The 20,935-nt window shown below is 41.6% G+C and overlaps 1 protein-coding gene across 1 annotated transcript in view; it reads left to right on the forward strand.

Annotated features, from left to right (window-relative positions):
• Positions 1-908: 908 nt before the first annotated feature.
• Positions 909-20,935, forward strand: part of CCDC162P (coiled-coil domain containing 162) — a 75,012-nt gene continuing 54,985 nt past the window's right edge. The window contains exons 1-9 of the mRNA XM_054722669.1: positions 909-1,045; positions 3,967-4,039; positions 4,396-4,506; positions 8,902-9,096; positions 10,596-10,749; positions 11,760-11,917; positions 13,888-14,040; positions 15,873-15,974; positions 19,905-20,066. Coding sequence (XP_054578644.1) covers positions 909-1,045; positions 3,967-4,039; positions 4,396-4,506; positions 8,902-9,096; positions 10,596-10,749; positions 11,760-11,917; positions 13,888-14,040; positions 15,873-15,974; positions 19,905-20,066 — 1,245 coding nt within the window. The remainder of the gene's footprint in view (positions 1,046-3,966; positions 4,040-4,395; positions 4,507-8,901; positions 9,097-10,595; positions 10,750-11,759; positions 11,918-13,887; positions 14,041-15,872; positions 15,975-19,904; positions 20,067-20,935) is intronic.

Consider the following 20,935-nt stretch of genomic DNA (forward strand, 5'->3'; position numbering starts at 1 on the left):
TCCTTCCCTTATCTCGAGCCAACACCACAGCAGGCGGGCAGCCCCTGGGGAAGGGAGAGGATGGGAGCGAGACAAACCCTTGTGTCGAGGGCTGACTTTCAATAGATTGCAGTGAGGGATCTGCTCTGCTACATAGGAAACCCTGACCCAGAAGCAGGTCTCTACAAATGGTTTAGCACCAGGGGCTGATGGGGCCAGCCGGCCGGGGGGAGGGGCCACGGGAGGTTGGCTGTGGGAGCGCACTGACCAGGGGGCAGCTCCTGCATTGAGCGTCTGCCTCCTGGTGGTCAGTGTGCATCATAGCAACTGGCTGACCAGTCGTTCCAGTTGTTCCGGTCCACCGGTTGTAACAGTTGCTTAGGCTTTTATATATATAGATAGTTCTCCATCTCAGTATATTCTCCCTGGGTAGAAGCTCATGCTTCAAAAAAGGCTTCTGGAGAACAGCTCTAGGCACGCAGAGGAATCCTGTATACACCTACATTTTGTTCTAGTTGAGTGATATTAGAAATCAGAAATAACCACCATTCATACCATTTCGTGTGTAATCCCCACAGCCTTTCTGAAGACTACAGGGGTCAGACCAGGGGATGCATTTTCATTTACTAAACCTCCACAGTGAAAGCTGGAGCAGAGAGGTTTCTGACGGTAAACCGGGCTGAACAAAGCCATGGTCAATGGAGATTCTAACCTACATTTTCTCTACTGCTTACTAGACTGTAACTTCATCATAAATGACAGCTATTTTTTTTTTCAAACTGCAAAGCATGCATTTCCACAAAGTTGACATGATTTCTTGAACAATGATCGTCGAAGTCCCACACACTGGGTAATGGTCCTGGAGGGAGTCAGCCACAAGCTTTGTGCTCTTCTTTTTCAGGGAAACAGGGAAACAGTCGGTACAAACCATGGATGAAATTTACAAGATCGCTTCCACACAGAGGACCCAGATGTTGGAGAGAGAACTGGCTGTGCAATTGACTGAACTGAAGTCTCAGATAGAAGAACAGGGGACTCTTCTGGGAACAGCTCATCGAGCTTACAGGTAAATGGTGGTGCCACAGAGGCATGGTCTTCAGAGCATTTAACCCCCACTGTCACCCCATAATCTCCATTAGCCCCCCTTTTACTTGGACAATTGGCATTATCCCAAGTCCAGACTTGACTGCTGTCCTTAAGGTTTTCCTATATACTAGACTTGTCAAGGCTTTTAGAGGCAATGTCCTACCAAAGAAAATGGGAAAGTGCTCTTACGTTTCACAAAATACCATTGTCTTAAAGTCCCAGAAGCTATTATACAAATTATACTCAATGAAAAGAGATCTCATTTTTTCCCAATAATATGTTAATCAAATTTGACCTTGATTTTGATGAGGAATTTCAAAACTGAAATAATGCTAGGTATTTGGTAGTGAATTCAGCAAAATGATGTTCTGCTAGGAACTACGCTATAGGTGAATGCTGCCAACAATAGCAATTTAATTCTTTTACAGAAACAGGGTAGCCAGATCATCCCCTAAGTGGCAAGTCTCATGGGCCCAGGACTTTCATATCCCTCTATTTTTGTGACTGCCACAGTTGATCAAGAGGAACAATTATAAGGATTCTGTTAGGCTGAGTAGCTAGCTGAGTAAACACAATGTGGATGATGAAGGTTGGGGGGGACGGGGGGAAGGTCAGGAGAAGAAGCAGTAAGTAAGTGCATTATTATCTCATTCCAGAGATGATTCTGAAGAACCAGTATTTAGTGTGTTTCATACTTTGGTAGTTAAAGCCCTTGATGTGTGAAGCAGGTCAAGAATTGTGTAATGAAGTGGAAAGTTAAGGGAACCATGGAAGTCATCATTTCTCTCAACTTTAGTTTATTTTTTTTAAAAAAACAAAGTTAAAAAGATGTATTTTGTCTACTTTATAAAGATCAACTGAGATAATGCGTGGTAAAGCACTTTGAAAACAAGAAAACACCATGCAAAGCTCAGGTGTTGATATTGCTACAATTTAAATGTCTCCAAGCAAGTGGATCCTTGATGTACACTGTGATGAGAAAGGGTTCCTGAAGTCCTTTTCAGGACAGAACAGTGGGAAGTCTCTGAATATCAGTATTTCTCTGCTCCCCCAAACCACCAAACACCGTGCCTGGAAGAATCTAACTGTTCATCCAACAAATACTTATTGAGCACCTTTTGTTTGCCAGGTGTCATGCTAGGTTCTAGAGTCTAAAGAAAATGGAGAATGTCCACTCCTGATAATCACTTTACATTCTCATTCCCCATTAGACTGAAAAATCCATTGAAAACTGGAGGATAATCGTATCTTAGTCCTCCTCCTCCTCCTCCTTCTTCTCCTTCCTCTTTGCATTCTTTCCCTTATTTTACCCCCTAAAGCCCAGGCCATGGTAGTTGTTATGTACTTCATAGATGCTTGCTGAATGAACAAATGAATTAACAAATGTTGCAAAAGCAATGTTTGATGAACAAATGAGTGAATCCCTTTGTGGGAAGATAGGCAGAGCACTTATGTCTGTTTTAGGTCATTCACAGACACTTTGAGATGAAGAGGGAAGACATGATCTGGGGGGGAAAGGGTTGAGGCAGCTAAACCCAGGACCCCACCCAATCTCTCAGTGTGCCCACAAAGGGATGGTTTTCTTCTGTTTCCCTCATGGCCTGTTTAATAGTTGGCCCCGTTCTAGTTGGTTACTACTTCTCCACCTCCATGAGGCTGCAGCCTGGATTCGGGGACCCAGTAATCGCAGAAACTTTACCTTTGATTTATTTACGCTTTTACTTTCAAGTCTCTTTCAAAGTTTGCCTTGTTGTTGTTTTTTGTTTGTTTGTTTGTTTTTCATCAGAGCCAAGATGTGAGGAGCTGGGGCAGGGGGAGGGGGCATTATCTCCAACTCAGCTGGAAATTCAACACAAATGGCTCAATGGGTGGCTGAGGCCCACGTGGCTGAGGGGCCTCCTGACAGCCAGCCTGGTGCTCTTTTCACAGGGCCACTGCCTCCAGTGGGGGAACTGCTGGCAGGTGTACCAACTGACAGTTCATTTTCATCTTCCTTAAAACGTTTCCATGGGGACCGATAGATCATATAAACATTAACCTAAACACTACCGCCTACACTGCCCCTCAGGTCTCGAGGTAATGTCTCACGTGTGCTCTAGAACTACCTGCCGAGGCTCCCTTGCCAATGTTTGCAAAGTCCCATCCCAAGAAAGTGATAATGCACCAGGGTTGCTGTGCCCTGATGTTCCCAAAGCTGCCAGGTCTTGGGCATATCTTACACCAAATGGGGAGCGCTCCTCTCTTCCTGACCCAGGCCCTCCCCCCCCCCACTGACCCCCCTCCACCCCCCAGTGCTGCTTGTGCCCCCACGAGTCGCAGCCCATAGTGCAACCAACCCTCTCACGACGTGGCTTGCAGCAGTTCCCTAGGTTTAAATAATTTTTCTGAGGCAGAAAGTTTGGTTAAAATAATTTCCAAACTATTTCACGTTTGTTACTTAAAGGTTATTTTCACCTCCAGATACCTGAGCAAAAACCTAAAATTAAGAACATTTTGTTTAAATTATAAGATACTGGTTTGATCTGTCAACTAGGGTGAGATATAGGTCTGAAAAGCAGTGGAGTTGTTAGAGATTAAGTTACTGGAAGAAATTTAGGCGGGAGAACTAAGACTCCCCACCTTTGTGCCTGTCTCTGCACTCTGGAGTTGGAAATAGGGGTAGAAGGAAAGGCTGTTTGTGTGGGAAGGAGGAGAGAGAAACTGGCCTGGAGACAGGTTTAGTGCGTGAGGTATATAGCAGAGAGATTCTGACCAAGACAGAAGCATGTGGCGTCACTTGGCCCCAACAATCCAGTATGATAGGATATATTCATGTGAGAAGTTACAGATCAGTCAGGGCCTATAACCTGATCTATTGCAGCTTCTATAATTATGGCTCCTGTTGCATGAATCTTTCTGCAGCTCCGTGAAAATGCCAAAGGACATTTCTTACTATAGAAGAGAAAGAGAACTGGCCCTAAAGAAAACTTTGCAGGTGAGTGGGAGAGTGGGCTGCTTCAATACAGTAGGTTAGATTTTGCTAACTTGTTGGAAACTCTTTTCAGAAAAAGTTGATTTTTGCCAACAAAGAGTTGATGTTACTGACGGAAAACAAAGCAGCCCATACTCAGCTCACTGCTGCATCAGATCCGGCCTCTACTTCTTTGGGGGATACCTGATTTTTGTGATGGTTCCTTGATTTGTGATGTTAAACTTTGTTATTTAGAAACGTAGGTATAACAGCATAATGTGTTGCATAAAAACTGTTGGAAACTGCAGGTTATTCTGTTATGAACACTGATAGTTTTGTTTGCTTCTTTCCCTTTGTCTGCTCTGTGGCCCGGGTTTCAGGTGGCTGAGTCAAAGCCCCTTGTTATTCAAGCAGATGTCATGCAGAGGGAGCTAGAGACCTGCCTAAGAAGAGAGTACACTCCTGAAAATTTACCTTTGCTTCTCTTGCAGGTAAGAGTCCATTTGCAATTTGAAAAGGAGATCTGGAATTTAGTAGAAATGTGTGAACAAAGCTGGCTTTCTGGTGTATCCTCGGGCCAGGGTAGAATTTTCCCTACATGTGTGGTTTGCAGAACTTGGTTAGTGTAAATGCTCCTCTTTAACTGACTGTTTCCCTGGGCTGGTATTAATTATGAGGCAATACAACACTGACTAAGACCCTTTCAGTCCTCAGCAGGCTGTTAGCTGACCTACGGAAGATATTTCTGGAACTCTGCTTTAGGAAAATAACTCACATTATGGGGTAAACCATTTTCCATGAAGATTATTATTGTAACATTATACTAATAAAAGTGGGGAAATGCCCACATGTGTAATAATAGGAGAAAGAGTTAAGGAAAGCAGTGTGGTACTTGATAGAATATTGTTCTGCCACCAAACATTTTTTGCATAAGGAATATTTATGTTATTATGTAATAGTAGTTAAAAATTGTGTGTGTGTGTGTGTGTGTGTGTGTGTGTGTGTGTGTGTGTGTGATAATAATGGTCATGTAATGTATAGATAAGTCACTTAAAGGACATAGACCAAAATGTTAGCAATCACTGTCTTTGGATGGCAAGATAATGAATTCCCTCATTTTCCTTTTATATATTTTCTAAATTTTCTAAAATAAGAATGTATTATTTTTAGAGTTCTTTGTTATTTACTCTTGTGTTATATGTTATATCCTCATTACGCATACAAATTAGTTTATTAAAGCCCAACTAGCAATTAATAAAAGCATCACAAAGAAACAAATGATGTTGAGATTCTATTTACAGGTTAAACTGTTGTCATTATCTTCACCCAATATTCTCTTTACCTAGAATTTCTGACACTCTGTTCTTTGTGTATATCAGTGGTTCTCATTGGAGAGAAGGAAAGGGCGAAGATAGCGGACAATTGCCAATGCGTGGAGACATTTTTGTTTGCCACAATTTGCGGAAGGAAGTGGGTTGTTATTGACACCTAGTGAGAAAAGGTCAGGAATGCTGCTAAACATCCTACAATGCACAGGACAACCTCCATCGCTTTCAGTCCCAAATGTTCATAGTGCTGAGGTTGAGAAACCTTGGCGGAGTCTAAGTTTCTTTATGACATCATTTATCTCTTACCTAAAGAACTTTAACATTTCTTGTAATACAGATCTGCCAGGGACAAATTCTCTCTTGTTTTTGTTTTTTTGGAAAAAAACAAAAGTTTTTATTTGCCTTCCTTCTAGGAAAGTATTTTTGTTCATTATAGAATTCTATGTTGATAATTTTCTCTTTTATCACTTAAAAGATGTTGTTCCACTGTCTTCTCCTTGCATCATTTTCATTTCCTAACACATGTCCTTTTGTTCCCTGGATGCTTTTAAGGTTTTCTCTTAATGGTTTTAAGCTATTTGATTGGTATGATCTTTGATGAGGTTTTCTTTGTGTTTCTGTTGCTTTGGTGGGTTGAACTTCTTGGATTGTGACCTTATCATTTTTGTCGATGAAAAAAATTCAATCATTATTACTTCAAATATGTTTTCTGTCCCTATCCCTCGTCTGGGCCTCCAATTACATATATGTTAAATCACTTTGTATTGTTCCATAAGTCACTGTTAATATGTTTTCAGTCTCTTCCCCCCTCCCCCCCTCCACAAAAGTTCATTTTGTAGTTTCTATTGCTTTCTCTTCAAGTTCATTAACCTTTTCTTCTTCACTGTCTAATCTGATGTCAATTCCATCCAATAACTTTTTCATTCCATACATTGTAGTCTTCCTTCCTAGAAGTTCTATTTGATTATTTTTTACTTTTTATTTATTTTTGAAAAAATATTTTTTATTGATTATTAGAGAGAGGGGAAGGGAGAGGGAGAGAAAAATACCAATCAGCTGCCTCTTGCACACCCCCTACTGGGGTTGGAGCCTGAAACTTGGGTATATGCCCCACACCCAACCAACTGAGCCACACAGGCCAGAGCATGATTATTTTTTATATTTTTAATTTTTCTCCTTATGTTTACATTTTTCTTTCAATCCTTGAATATACTGAACATATTAATAATAGCTCTTTTAAAGTCCTTTTTTGCTCATTTCATCACCAGTGCCATTTTGGGATCTGTTTTGCTTCATCGATTTTTTTCTCCTGCTTATGTGTCATATTTTTCTACTTTTTGCATGTCTAGTAATCCTTTTTAACACTGCAATTTTACATTATAAAATGATGATTTTTTTTTTTTTTTACTCCTTTAAAGACTGTTAGACTTTATTCTGGGAGACAATTATGTTGTAGATTAGCTTTATACTTTTAAGGCTTGATTTTAAGCTTGGTTAAAACACATTTAGAGTAGCCCTTACTCTAGGGATAGTTTATCTTTATTATTAAGTTGTGACCCCTCTGATGTCTCCACTGAATGCCCCAGGTGTTCAATGAGGATTCTTCACACCGTCTGATTGACACTTGAACATTTCCTAGCCAAGTATGAACTCTGAAAACTGTTCAGTTTACAATTCCCTAATCAGTTATTTGTTGCACAGCCTTGTGGAATTTCTTCCTTTGTGTCCACGGCTTAATAGCAGAAAACTGAAAGAGATCTCTAGGCAGATTTCTGGAACCTTTTCTCTGCCTAACTTCCTCTTCTCCAGTACTCCCCCTGCAACTTCTAGCTGACTCAGCTTCCCAAGCTTTCATTTCTCGCTTCTTAACTCACAGAAACCGTCGTGCTGTGCTTAGGATTCCTTTCCCTTCCCAAGCCGAAAGCCAAGGTCACTGTAAGGCTTATCTCATTTGTTTCTCTCAAGAACCGCAGTCCTGCATTGCGTGTTTCCCATGTCAGAAAGCAGTTGCCTTGTGTATTTTATCCTATTTTCTAGTTGTTTATGATGAAAGGGTATGTCTGTCCTACTTATTCCATCATAGCCAGTATTATTTTTATTCTTAGAAATAAACATGAAAAAAAGAGTTGGCTCATTTAACTACTTTTAAGTATAAATAAAATTTCTGATGTAAGGTTAAAAGCTATAATTTTACCTGGAATGTGCTTTGTACTTTAGACTCATAACTTCCATTTTTAAGACATTTTGAGCTCAGCTTTAGGCAAATTTACAGGCTTTTATGTTACTGATAAAATTGTTCATGAACTGATAAATGAAACCATAATCTGTTGGGTTGGCAACAGGTCATGTAGATTGAGAAATGCCAAATTGCTGTATTTAAATATGAATGGTGTCTTGAGTTAGGTTTTTTAATTTTATGATCTGCATGTAGAAAAATCTCTCTTTCCAAAATAACCTGAGACCGATTTTCTTACGTTAGTGTTCTCAAGATTTAATTCAGTCTTCCTATTATAATTGTATTCTGTGTTTATTTTTGTTGTTGTTGTTCAAGCATTTTACAGAGAGAATTACCCAGCTTGCCCTGAGTAAATATTTACACATGCTTAGGTGGAAGAGATTTTGTCAGCACAGTAAGATCATGGAGCAACTTTATCCTCTTTACAAGGTAGGAAGTCCATGAATAGAACCTGTGGGCTATTTTTCATATGAAACAAAACGGCTTGTCAATGCATTATCATTAAGTATAGTCATCATGCCTGAACATTAAATCTCTAGACTTATTCATCTATATAACTGCAAATTTGTACCCTTTGCCCAACATCACCCCATTCCCCGCCTCCGTCCCCAGTAACCACTGTTCTACTCTTCTTCTATGAGTTCAACTTTTTTTTTTTGTTTAGATTCCACATATAAGTGAGATCATACAGTATTTGTTTTTCTCTGTTGTTGCAAATATTAGGATTTCCTTTCTCATGGTTGAATAATCTGCATGGTTGAATAATATCTTTGAGATACTGATTTTGTTTCCTTCAGATATATACCCATATATTTTTATTTTTTTGATGAATCTCCATACTGTTTTCCATAATAGCTGTATCAATTTACATTCACACCAACAGTGTAACTTGTCAATATTTTAAAAGTCATGGCTAAAAATGGGAAAGGAACTAATGGATGCCTGTTCTGCTTATGGCAGATGATAATGGTTCCTATTTTTACAAATAAGATTTAAAGGAACTTTATGTAATAGAAAGCGAATTTTTCTTCATAGACTTATCCTCCTCTACTATAGGGAAAAGGCTAAGAAGCCAGCGCCAGTTACCAAACATCCTTATGCACTGACTGTTTACTGGACTCTCCCTCCTTCAAAGCCCTGAGAATGTGACCACTGCCCTTGTCATTCAAATTCAGAATATGAAAGAATTTTGATATTCCAAGAGCCCCTTATTTGGCCTCCAAACTGTATTACTGTATTACTGTATTACTGTCAGAAGCAAATGACACCAGAGGACAAGCTCGCAAATAACCAAGGTCTGTCTTTGCATCTCTCCTAAACAGAAACAAGTTGCCTACATTATGCAGGAGTACGGCGATGCCCTTCAGAGAGCTGATAGATTGTCTGTTGCACGAGAAAACTTTCTTATGGGAAAAAGCAATCCTCCTAACTTAGTGACGCGGGAAGACCTGACTATCTATACGAAGTGGTTAGTGTGTCACCTGCACTCACTCAAGACTATCCACCACTACCTGCAGGTACGTGAAGCATGGTTATGTGATGATGCAGTGCCCCCCCAGGATGGCCGGCGCAGTGTTTGGTCACACCTGTCACCTAACTTTGAATTGTCAGGTTTTTGTATTCTGCCTTCTGTACAAATGACAGGGAAATAATGGGTCACTAGCTCTTTTCTTTGAAATCTTTTTCTTTTGGAACCACTAATTTAGCTTTGTCTCTGTTGTACTATTTCATATTCACTCTGAAGTTCTTGTTTTCATCACCTTGTTTAGTATTTATGCTCTTCAATGTAGATCTACTTTTTATTCAGTAATATCTAATGAGGGCCTAATATATGCCTGGTACATGTCCTGGACTATGTAGAGAAAATAATAGTCTTTGTTGAAAAGGAATTGGGCCCCAGGATGTTAGTAAAATAGACAAGTGAATAGGCAACTGAAATACAATGTGATTTGAAAAATAGAATAAGTTTAAGTACAAGGTAAAGAGAGTCACAGAAGAGAGTCCCTAGTCCAGGGTAGAGGAATCAAAAAGGAGTGACATGCCAAAACCGGTTTGGCTCAGTGGATAGAGCGTCGGCCTGCAGACTCAAGGGTCCCAGGTTCGATTCCGGTCAAGGGCATGTACCTTGGTTGCGGGCACATCCCCAGTAGGGGGTGTGCAAGAGGCAGCTGATCGATGTTTCTCTCTCATCGATGTTTCTAACTCTCTATCCCTCTCTCTTCCTCTCTGTAAAAAATCAATAAAATATATTTTAAAAAAAAGGAGTGACATGATCACACCACCTAAATCTTTTCCTATTCCTCTACACCAGTGGTTCTCAACCTTCCTAATGCCGCGACCCTTTAATACAGTTCCTCATGTTGTGGTGACCCCCAAGCATAAAATTATTTTCGTTGCTACTTCATAACTGTAATTTTGCTACTGTTATGAATCATAATGTAAATATCTATGTTTTCCGATGGTCTTAGGCGACCCCTGTGAAAGGGTCGTTAGACCCCCAAAGGGGTCGCGACCCACAGGTTGAGAACCGCTGCTCTACACCTTATCCCAGTGATACCATCAACTACAGAGTTACCCAGACCAGAAACCTGACCATCACTTTGATGTTATTCCTTCCCAAGCAGTCACTGTGGGGGGTCTACCTCTGAATTATCGCTCCCCAGTCACATGGTATAATAATGATCCGCTCATAAGTCTGGGTCCCCCACTAGAGTGTGAACTCTGAGGTTAGCCCAGGCCTTATTCATTTTTGTGTCCCTACCACCTCACACAGTACCTTGTCCATTATGGGTGCTTGATCAATGTAGACCTGCCTACAGGTTAAGGTCACTTAGAGCTGGTGATAGCACTGGGCCTCCCAGCTCCAGATTTTGCCTCTCATGATTGGGCAGGTTACTGAGGCCCACCTCCACCTCCCTGTCCTCTGTCAAAGCGAAATGCTGCTCCTGAACCAAAACCTGGGAGCTTCTGTGAGAACTGAGTTGATGTGCAGTCTCTTGGTTGTGCCCTTCTGTAGGCCCTCCAGTATCTGCCCATCTCCAACGTGCTGAGTGTGGCTGTTGATGAGGTCTCTGAGGCTGGTCAGGAAAATGAAAAGGTCCACGCCGATGACACCAATGCTGACATCCAGGGGTCTGCATCCCCAGGCCCTAGGGATACCAGCGTTTCAGGTAAGAAATTAGTCTCCTTTCCCTGAGAGTAATGTGGAGGAAAGGAGATTGTGATTTTCCACGTGTGCTGTTTTGTCACATGATCTTGCTTGAAAATTTTCTATATACCAAAAAGTTATATCACCTCAATAAGTAAGTGTTAACTTGTGGAAATAAAAATAACAAACACTTCTCTTAAACATTATTATCTCCATCTTTATAACTAGCAAAGTAAGAGAGGGGGAGAAAAAAGCAATGAACTTGAAGTCAGGAGTACTGAGCTCTAGACCTGTTTCTTCTGTGGCCTCACCGTGGGCCTGAAAGTTTAGGTCATTTCCTCTCCTTGGCCCTCAATTTACTCACCTCCAAAATAAACCTTTCATATTATGTGGACTTTAAGATGTCTTTCATTTTTAAGGTTACATGATTTTAAAAGACTTTCCTTATTTGAATCAGTAGTCTTCCTGCCCTTGCCTTGTATTCCAGATGGCTACAAAACCTGATCAGGTTTCTCTGAGTGATGTGTTTGCTTTAGGGTATAGACCTGGTGCATAGAGAGAAGCAGCTAACCCAGTGGGGAATCAGAGATGGCGTCTCAAAGGAGGAGAGTCCAAACTGGGTACTTGTAGAGATGAGTAGGAGTGAGCAGGCGAAAGGAGGTGAAGACTCTCACCTTCTTCTAATTTTTTGGTTAACTCAGAAATCATACTCTTCATTTCCCATGAAGGACCATAGGTAGTTCTGCTCCCACTTAGTCATTCCACAGAGCTCTGTTCCGTCGCTCTTGCAGGCTGTGAGAGGGGAGCAGGAGCCTGGCTAGCTCAGCTAGAAAGCCAGAATCAGGAGTTTGTCAAATAGCCCTGGCCCAGTGGGGTGCACTCTGTAAATTGTGGCAGAGAAGGGCAAGGAGCAGAATGGCCCTCCCCACCGCAGAGGAGGCCCTGCCTCCAGCTACCTCAAAAAACCCTCCCATTTGTCTTCCTGTCTGGTGTTCATTGGTCTAAATATTACTGATTTTGGATTTTTTTCAGGGCCAATGAGACCGGAAGCTGCGTTTGTCCTGCCCCAACACACAACAGAGACAGAAGAACTGAAACCTCAGCTCAGGCTCCTGCTCTCTCATTTCAGTATCCCATATGACGTAGAGGAGCTGAGGGGTGCTGCTAAGGAGACAGAACTGTTTTTCTTGGTACTTGATGGACTCTTTCTTAATTTGAATATAGGTATTCGTGAAAGACAACACTAGCATTTGCCACAAAGTTGGATGTTTATGCTGCCACAATTGTTTTTAGAGTGATAAAATATAATAGTAATAGGTGAGATTTAGATTAGCAGTTTAACTTGCTCTCAGTAAGAGTAATGGCACCCTTGACTATCCAACCCAGACAATTTGTAGGATTTATTTTTCTGCAGAATTTAAAGTAAGAGGTAAGTTCTAGTCCATAGTAGAAGATAAAAATGTAGCCAAGATTTGGCAAATTTGCATGGTGGAGTTGTCTAGTGTCTAAAAGCCTGCAATTCTCAGAATGTGTTGCAATAACTTTCCTATTGGCAAAATGCTTTATCCTATCTAATAAAAGAGTAATATGCAGATTGACCATCACTCCAACACACAAGATGGCTGCCCCCATGTGGACACAAGATGGCCACCAAAAGATGGCCAGCAGGGGAGGGCAGTTGTGAGGAACCAGGCCTGCAAGGGAGGGCAGTTAGGGGTGATCAAGCCTGCAGGGGAGGACAGTTAGGGGTGACCAAGCCGGCAGAGGAGGGAAGTTGGGGGTGACCAGGCCTGCAGGGGAGGGAAGTTAGGGGCAAACAGGCTGGCAGGGGAGCAGTTAGGCATCAATCAGGCTGGCAGGGGAGTGGTTACGGGGTGATCAGGCTGGCAGGCAGAAGCGGTTAGGGGCAATCAGGAAGGCAGGCAGGCGAGCAGTTGGGAGCCAGCAGTCCTGGATTGTGAGAGGGATCCCAGATTGGAGAGGGTGCAGGCTGGGCTGAGGGACACCCCCACCTGTGCACGAATTTCGTGCACCAGGCCTCTAGTATTCAATAAAAAGAAAAAGTTTGCACCCCAGCCCTAGTCTAGCACCGTCTCATTGAACTTCCTGCACTGAGGGATAAGACCGATATCTGGTCTTTTGAGTATGTTAACCACTAGTCACATGTGGCCATTGAGTACTTGAAATGTGGGTAGCATAAATGAGGAACTAACTTTTAGATTTTATTTAATTTTAATGAATTTACATTTAAATGTTGAACAGCCACACATGGCTAGGAGCAGCCATATTGGACAGCACAGCCTGGGAGGCACCGGCATTAACTGGAGGAATCTTTAGCTCTGTGACTCATTGAACTCGCTCAGTTATTCCTACACCTTTATTGAGGCCCTAGTATGTGCCAGCACTGTGGTAGATTCTGTGTGTGTGTGTGTGGGGGGGGGGTAATAAAATATACATAGCATACGATTTTAACCATTTCTGAGTGTAGAGTTCAGTGACATTAAGTACATTCACACTGTTGTATAACCATCACCATACGGTAGGTTCTTGAGATTCAAGAAGCTTATCGTGTAGTAAGGAAATCATGATACAGTGTGGCCAGTGCAATGATGAAGGCACCGCCACAGGCTCGGTGGGCCTTGGCCCACTCTGGAGAAGGGAGGAAGAAGGACTGGCATTTTGGCAGTAGGAAGTTATGTCACAGCAAGCATTGGCAGCCTCAATCTGAAAGTGAGATGTGCAGGGGTTGGCTGAGGTACCTTTAAAAGTTTTATCAGGTTCTAGTATCTGGACCCTTTTCTCTAGCAGCATCCTGGTCAGCATCCTGGTCAGGCTCAGGCTAGCCCTGAGATTTTCTAGTTTACCAGGTGGCCAGAAATAGTGGATGTATTTCCAAATCTAGACTCCTTTTAGGGTCTGGCTCAAAATACATACAAAGAAATATATTACATGATCCCCAATCTTTGGAACAGATATTCAGAACAAAGAAAACACACACACACAATTATAGTAATGAGCTGACTGAATACATGTGCCTCACAGATATATACGTTTAAGGTCCTGTTATTGTCATGAGTCAGTAGCTGTCTTTGAAATTGCCTGCAATCTAACACTCCCCCTCCCCCACCTCGGTTTCTACTCTCTCCTTAATTCTGTTTAGGTTTCCCAAAAATTTCAAAGCATCTTCAAAGAGCAGCAGAGAATGCAAACGTTTCCAGACTATGATATTGGGACAGCTAAAGCGGAGAACTGGGGTTTGGCAGGACCTGGGATGGCCTTGAAAAAGAGAGCCAACTGGATTTCCTTTATAAAGGTAAGTAGACCTTGGTGATGGTGACCTGCCTGTCAGTGATGTCAACAGTGTTGCAAAGTACCCTCCAAGCAGGCCAGGCAACTTGGCAGCACCAGGTCATCAGGTCCTTGTTGTGCCCTCTCCTCGTTCCCTCAGAAAATTGTCCCCTAAGACATAGGGTCAGTGCCTTCATCTCCTCATGAGAGGCAGCTCAGAGAATCTGGTCTTGTGCGCCAGGATCCCCCAGCTCCCTCCAGCCTCGATCTAGGTTGAAGCTAGCCACTCTGCTCTGCCTTCTCTGGAAGTGCCCCCTACTGTACCTCTCCCTGTTGGATACTTTCCCTTCTTGTTGTTAGTCATCTTGCCTACTGGGCAACAACAAAGAATAACACTTGAGGGTATAATTAATTTGTGTAAATCCAGCTTTTTAAGCCAAAACTATTGACTGACTACAGACTGTGTGTCAGGCATGGGCCTGGGTGCTGGAGACACACAATTCACAAACAATAAACAAGTTAGCAGATTAACTGAAATGATTTTAGGTAATGATAAGTACAGTCCATTCTTGTTATTTGGGGTAATTATGTTCCATAAAGTTGCCACAAATATTATGGAATTAAAACTGAACTATTGCTCATAGGGAAAACACAGGATTAGGTTCATCAACTGATCAAGACATAACCTTATTTTATGTGCATTTCTGTTTAGACACTATTTAATATGTGTTGTTGACTCATTAACATTGAACTCATGGCCAGCAATACTATAACTCATGCCTGAACGAAGTTTACCAAAGCTCATATTTCTTCTGTAAGACACATCACTGCCTCCTATACCTAGGAACACTGGGCAGAGCTTCAGTACTATGCTTGGGGGCTATTTTAAACAATGCAATCACCAACAAAAAGCACCAAAGTATAAAAACAGGGCACTAAATAGACCACAAAAAGACACTTATTTATAGTCTAAGGGCTGAAATAAGAAGGCAGAATATTGCCTTGTTTGACCTCAGCTGGAAATGTGGAGTTGGGCAACTCAAATTTTCACCCTTCCGTGCACATCCCTGAAGGAGCAGGAAAGCTCTGCTGGTATTAATTTTCGGGGTTACAAATAAAATTTATTGAGTAGGCAAGTTTGCAAACACGAAGCCCATGAATAATGAGGAGTTGAACCTCATTATTCATGGATTATGCATTCATGTATCATGTATTCATGTATTATGAAGGAAGGAAAAGTCTTAAGTGATAAAGATGGATGGGAGTAAAGGGGAGAAATCATTACTCCTTAGTCTGGGGCTTGAGCAAATAAGTGGTTGGTGTAGGGGAAGCCATACCTTTTGTTTTAGATTGTTACACAGGCCAACTAAGTATAGGTATCAAGGAGATAGTTGGATATAACCGGCTGGAGCTTAGAACTAGATATAAATTTAGAGAGTTATCCACATATTGGTTTACTTATTTAGCCATAGAACTAATTTTTGAAATATAGCTCGTTCATATGAAAGTTGAAGTTTTACATGTGCAGTCACAAGGAGTCTTTGTGAGTGGACTTCTCTTGCCCCATAAATCAAGTGAAATGCCCAACACTGATGGATTTAGGGTCCCTTCTGTTGGTGGATGGTGCTCTGTCATCCCAGATGGAGCTACTGCATCTCATAGGCACGCACCAACAGTCTCCCTCCGCAGACTGGTGAACCCACACAGACCCTTTCCAAGACTTCACACGCTCTAGTAAACTTTCTAGTGCTGAGGCCAGATTCCTTTTCAGAAGGTCCTTGAATCTCTTTGCTTGCAACTTTCATAGAGAACCATTGTGTCGTGTTGTAACTTTATGTGAACATGTTTATACACTAGATTAAGCCAAAATGTGATCCTTGGCAAAAGAAGCTTTTGACTAAACTAAAAGAACAGAGAAGAATAGATGTATTAATGCAACACCAAGCAAAGTTTTTGAAGGTAAGAAAATAATAATAATCATGTTCCCTTATAGATAAAACTCACTAAAATTGTTCTCAGAAAAATTGAATTTTCTTTCCCTTTTAAAAATGTTAGCCATGAATTTACTGTGAAGGCTTTGTTTGGAACTTTCTAATCTAATTACCAAACTTTTATAATCCTGTTAGCTTTCAGTAGAGAGTAATGATTGTCAAAAGAGTTGGATTATAGTCCAACTTTAGATTCTGCGTGATATTGGTCTAGTCATATAACCTTGAGTTTTAGTTTCTTCATCTGTGAAACAAAACTATTAGACTAAAATTATCTCATTTTTATTGTGTAAAAAACACTTAACATAAAATTTATCGTCTTAAGCATTCTATAGTTCAGTAGTATTCAGTATACTCACATTGTTGCAAAACATCTGCAGAATTTTTATTTTTATTTTGTAAAACTGAATATCTGTACCTCCTATTAAACTAACTCTGGTATAGCCATACGATGGGATAGCAGTCAGTTATAAAAAGAAACAAACTAGTGATATGCCCAAGAATATGGATGAATCGCTAAAGAACTATAATCCTATAAAGACTGTATGAGTTCATTTACACAACACTCTCAGAATGACAAAACTATAGAAATGGAGAACAGATTCATGAATTCTACAGGCTAAGGAGAGATGGTAGGGAAGGAAAAGGAGTGTAACTTCAAAACGAGAGATTCTTGTGGTGATGGGTCTGTTCTATATTTTGTTTGTATCAATGTCAATATCAAGGTTGTGATACTGTACAGTACTGTAGTTTTGCAAGAAAGCAAAGTAAAGGGGACATGGCCTGTCCTTATATTATTTTTTCTTTTTTCTTAAATTGTAGTTAAAATACAACATGAAATTTATCCTTTTAACCCTTTTTAAGTGTACAGTTCAGTGGTATAAAGTACATCCATATTATTGTGCAACCATCACCACCATCCATCTCTAGAACTCTTTTCATCTGGCAAAGCTGAAACTACTAGTATATACCCATTAAACAATTCCTCCCTCCCCCAAGTCCCAGCAACCATCATTCTACTTTCTGTTCTCTATGAGTTTGACTACTCTAGGCACCACATATTAGTGGGATCATAATATTTGTCCTTTTGTTTATTGACTAGTTTATTTTACCCACCATAATGTCCTCAAGGTTCATCCAAGTTGTTGAATATATCAGAATGCTCTTCTTTTATTTTTTAAAATATATTTTTATTGATTTCAGAGAGGGAGAGAGATTGAAACATCAATGATGAGAGAGAATCATTGATTGGCTGCCTCCTGCACACCCCACAATGGGGACCGAGCCCACAACCTGGACATGTGCCCTGACCAGGATTTGAACTGTGACCTACTGGACCATAAGTTGACGCTCAACCACTGAGCCACACTGGCCAGACTTGCCCATTTTTTAATTGGGTAATTTCTGTATTTTTGTTGTTGTTGAGTTGTAGGAGTTCTTTATATGTTCTGGGTATTAACCCCAGATATATTAATCAGATGTATAATTTGTAAATAGGTTCTTTCATTCCATGGGTTTCCTTGTTACTGTTAATTGTGTATCCTTTGATGCACAGAAGTTTATAAATTTGATGTAGTGACATTTGTCTCCTTTCAATTTTTTTTTCTCTTTTTTTGCCTGTGCTTTTGGGGTCATAGCTAAGAAATCATTGCCAAGTTCAAAGTCATGAAGCTTTTACCTTGTTTCCTACTAAAAGTTTTATAGTTTTAGATCTTATATTTAGATTTTAATCCACTTTGAGCTAATTTTTGTATATGGTGGAGGATAAGGGTCCAACTTCATTATTTTGTATGTTGATATCCAGTTTTCCCAACACCATTTGTTAAAGAAACTGTTCCTTCTCCATTGAGTGGTCTTGGCACCCTTGTCTTAGATTATCCTATCTAATAATAGACAAATATGCAAATTGACCATACCTCTGACACGCCCACCATCCAATCAGAGCGAGTATGCAAATTAACCCAAACCAAGATGGCTACAGCCACAGAGAGCAAGGTTTCCTAGGTAACAGAGGAAGCCAAGCTTTCTGCCAGCCGTTGCAGGCCTAAGCCTCCACTCAAGCTACAGAGTTTCAATTATAGAAGGTAAACAAATTCAAACAAATGGTGGCAGAATGGAGCTTGATAGAGCAGGCCAGAGTTGCCGCCGGCAACAGGGGAAGCAAAGCTTTCCACACACCCTGGCCAGGCCCACCCGCTTAAGGCAACAAAGTTTCAATTATAACCCCAACACAAATGGCTACCGGCCTCGGAGGGAGCCCTAGGCTTGGCTCTGCTCCAGGCTACAAAGTTTCAATTGTAGAAGGAAAATAAATTCCAGATACCAGGGCCTCCGCTTGCGTTGCCTGGGGGCGTGGCCGGCCTGCAAACCACCACAGGCCCCTCACTCAGGTCGCCCCACGCCCCAAGGGTACCCCACCCTGATCAGGGACACCCTTCAGGGCAAACCAGCTGGCCCCCACCCCTGTACCAGGCCTCTATCCTATCTAATAAAAGAGTACTATGCAGATTGATCATCACTGCAACACACAATATAGCTGCCCCCATGTGGTCAAAGATCCTGTCCCCATGTGGACACAGGATGGCCACCACAAGATGGCCAGCAGGAGAGGGCAGTTGGGAGGCAACTGGCCTACAAGGGAGGGCAGTTGAGAGGGACCAAGCCTGCAAGGGAGGGCAGTTGGAGGTGATCAACCCTGCAGGAGAGGGCAGTTAGGGGTGACCAGGCTGGCAGAGGAGGGAAGTTGGGGGCAAACAGGCTGGCAGCAGAGTGGTTAGGGGGTGATCAGACTGGCAGGCAGAAGCGGTTAGGGGCAATCAGGAAGGCAGGCAGGCAAGCAGTTGGGAGCCAGCAGTCCTGGATTGTGAGAGGGATGTCCGACTGCCCGTTTAGGCCCAATCCCAGGGATCGGGCCTAAACGGGCAGTCGAACATCCCTTGAGGGGTCCCATATTGGAGAGGGTACAGGCTGGGCTGAGGGACAACCCCCCTCCGTGCACGAATTTCGTGCACCGGGCCTCTAGTTTGATTATATAATTGAGGATTTATTTCTAGGCTCTGTATTCTAGTCCACTGGTCTAAATGTGTAATTTATGCCAGTACCACACTATTTTTACTATTGTAGCTTTGTAGTATGTTTTAAAATCAGAAAATGTGAGTCATTCAATTTTTTTTTCCAAAATTATTTTGGCTATTTGGGGTTTTTTGAGATTCCAAATGAATTTTAGGATAAATTGTTATATTCTAAAAAACAAAAGCCATTGAGATTTTGATAGGGATCGACCTAAATGATCTCTGAGGTTTAGTGATATTAAAATGATTAAAACATGGTAACATGTGTATCACTGAAGTAGAAGTTTAGCTCTGGAATTATTCTTTCGTTTTTTTACCTTTGGACAAGGAGAACGAACATTTATTCAGCACCTGCTACATGCCAGGCATTTTTGCAGCAATCCTGGGAGAGACATCTTTAGTGATCTTGTTAGGTTGACTTGTCCTGCTTTGCGTTAAAAAGCCAGGACTCCAGCAGGGATGCAAGCCCAGGGCAGTGTCCTTACAAAGCCTGTGCTTTCCTCAGACTACCCAGCTGCCTCCTCCTCATCCATCTCCTGACAGCTTTCTAACTGCAGACAGTTTGTACCCCAAATGGATAGGTGTTTCAATGGTGCAACAACACTTGTACTTAGCGGGTTGTAACAGAATTTTAAATGTGCTCTTATGTGTATTTGAATACTTACGGTGCTGAACGGATGAATATACCTAAGGGAATCATGATTTTTTTTAATTGAATAAAGCCTCACCTGGAGCTTCTTTATTATTCATGTTTATACGACCAAATTCTTGTGAGAAGAAGGGAATCACCCTTCTCCCAACCACTCCTTCTCCTCTGTGTTCTCCTCAAGATTTCCAGCCCTGAGCGAGTAACGCAAGTGCTCCAAGATCACGCTGCAAAGACGGTCATGCTGGCTCCATCTCATCCCACTTCCGTGGCTTCCCAGGGTTTGCATCAATGCGACTATGACCGAATCTGGGAGAATATTTATAGTAACACCAACCTCTACCAGGTACCACAGGGGAAAATAACCAATAGACCTTTCTGTGCAACTCACCACCTGTGTGTAGACCTTCGAAATTCACTTTGGTCGTTTTTCAAAGTAAGTTTGAAAAACCCTCAATTTCCTCCTCCTTCAAAAGGTTTTTCTCAATAGAACCAACCCTGTGAGGACCGCTTTCTGTCTAAACACTCACAATATTTATCAACCGTCCAACTCATTTGGTGTTTAGCTGGGCTTGAAGAAAGCGGAGGGTTAAAGGAAGTGGTGGTGGAGAGGGAAGTAGGGGCACATCCGAGGAGGGAAGTATGAACAACAATGCAGAGGAGAGACTATACGTGGAGTGTTCAACTTTGGTGAAGTGGAAGGCTCATGTGGAAATAGAGGGCAGAGAAGTTTTTTTAGTGGGGAGGAGAGGGCAGGTTGTAGTAGATGCATATAAGTGCCATAAGGAATGTGTGCAATATTATACACAAAGCTATATTTTTTTAGGAGGATTAACGTGGCAGCCCGGTGTTAATTGGATTGAAAGAGGGAGAAACTGAAGGCAGGGAGCTAGTTAGGTAGCTACTACATGGGAGAGGCATGAATTTTGGCAAGGAAAGGGAGTTTCTACACAAACCTAGCGGATATTTGTCTTCACAATTGTACTATAGCATTTTGAAGCTATAAATCTGCTATTGTTTGTTGCTCTGTAAGAGGAGAGTTTTGTTTCATTTGCTTGCTTAAGATGAGAAAACTCAGTGTGTTTATTTATGCTCTGAAGGGAAGGAGCAGTGGAGAAGAAGAGATGGAAGATATGAAAAAGTAAATTTGAGACACAGATGATCCTGGGGGAAAATGGGGGGAGTGGGGTGAAAAAAAAACCACAACAAGTGGAG

This window comes from Eptesicus fuscus, chromosome 10, assembly GCF_027574615.1.
Source record: "Eptesicus fuscus isolate TK198812 chromosome 10, DD_ASM_mEF_20220401, whole genome shotgun sequence".
NCBI classification, from domain to species: domain Eukaryota; kingdom Metazoa; phylum Chordata; class Mammalia; order Chiroptera; family Vespertilionidae; genus Eptesicus; species Eptesicus fuscus.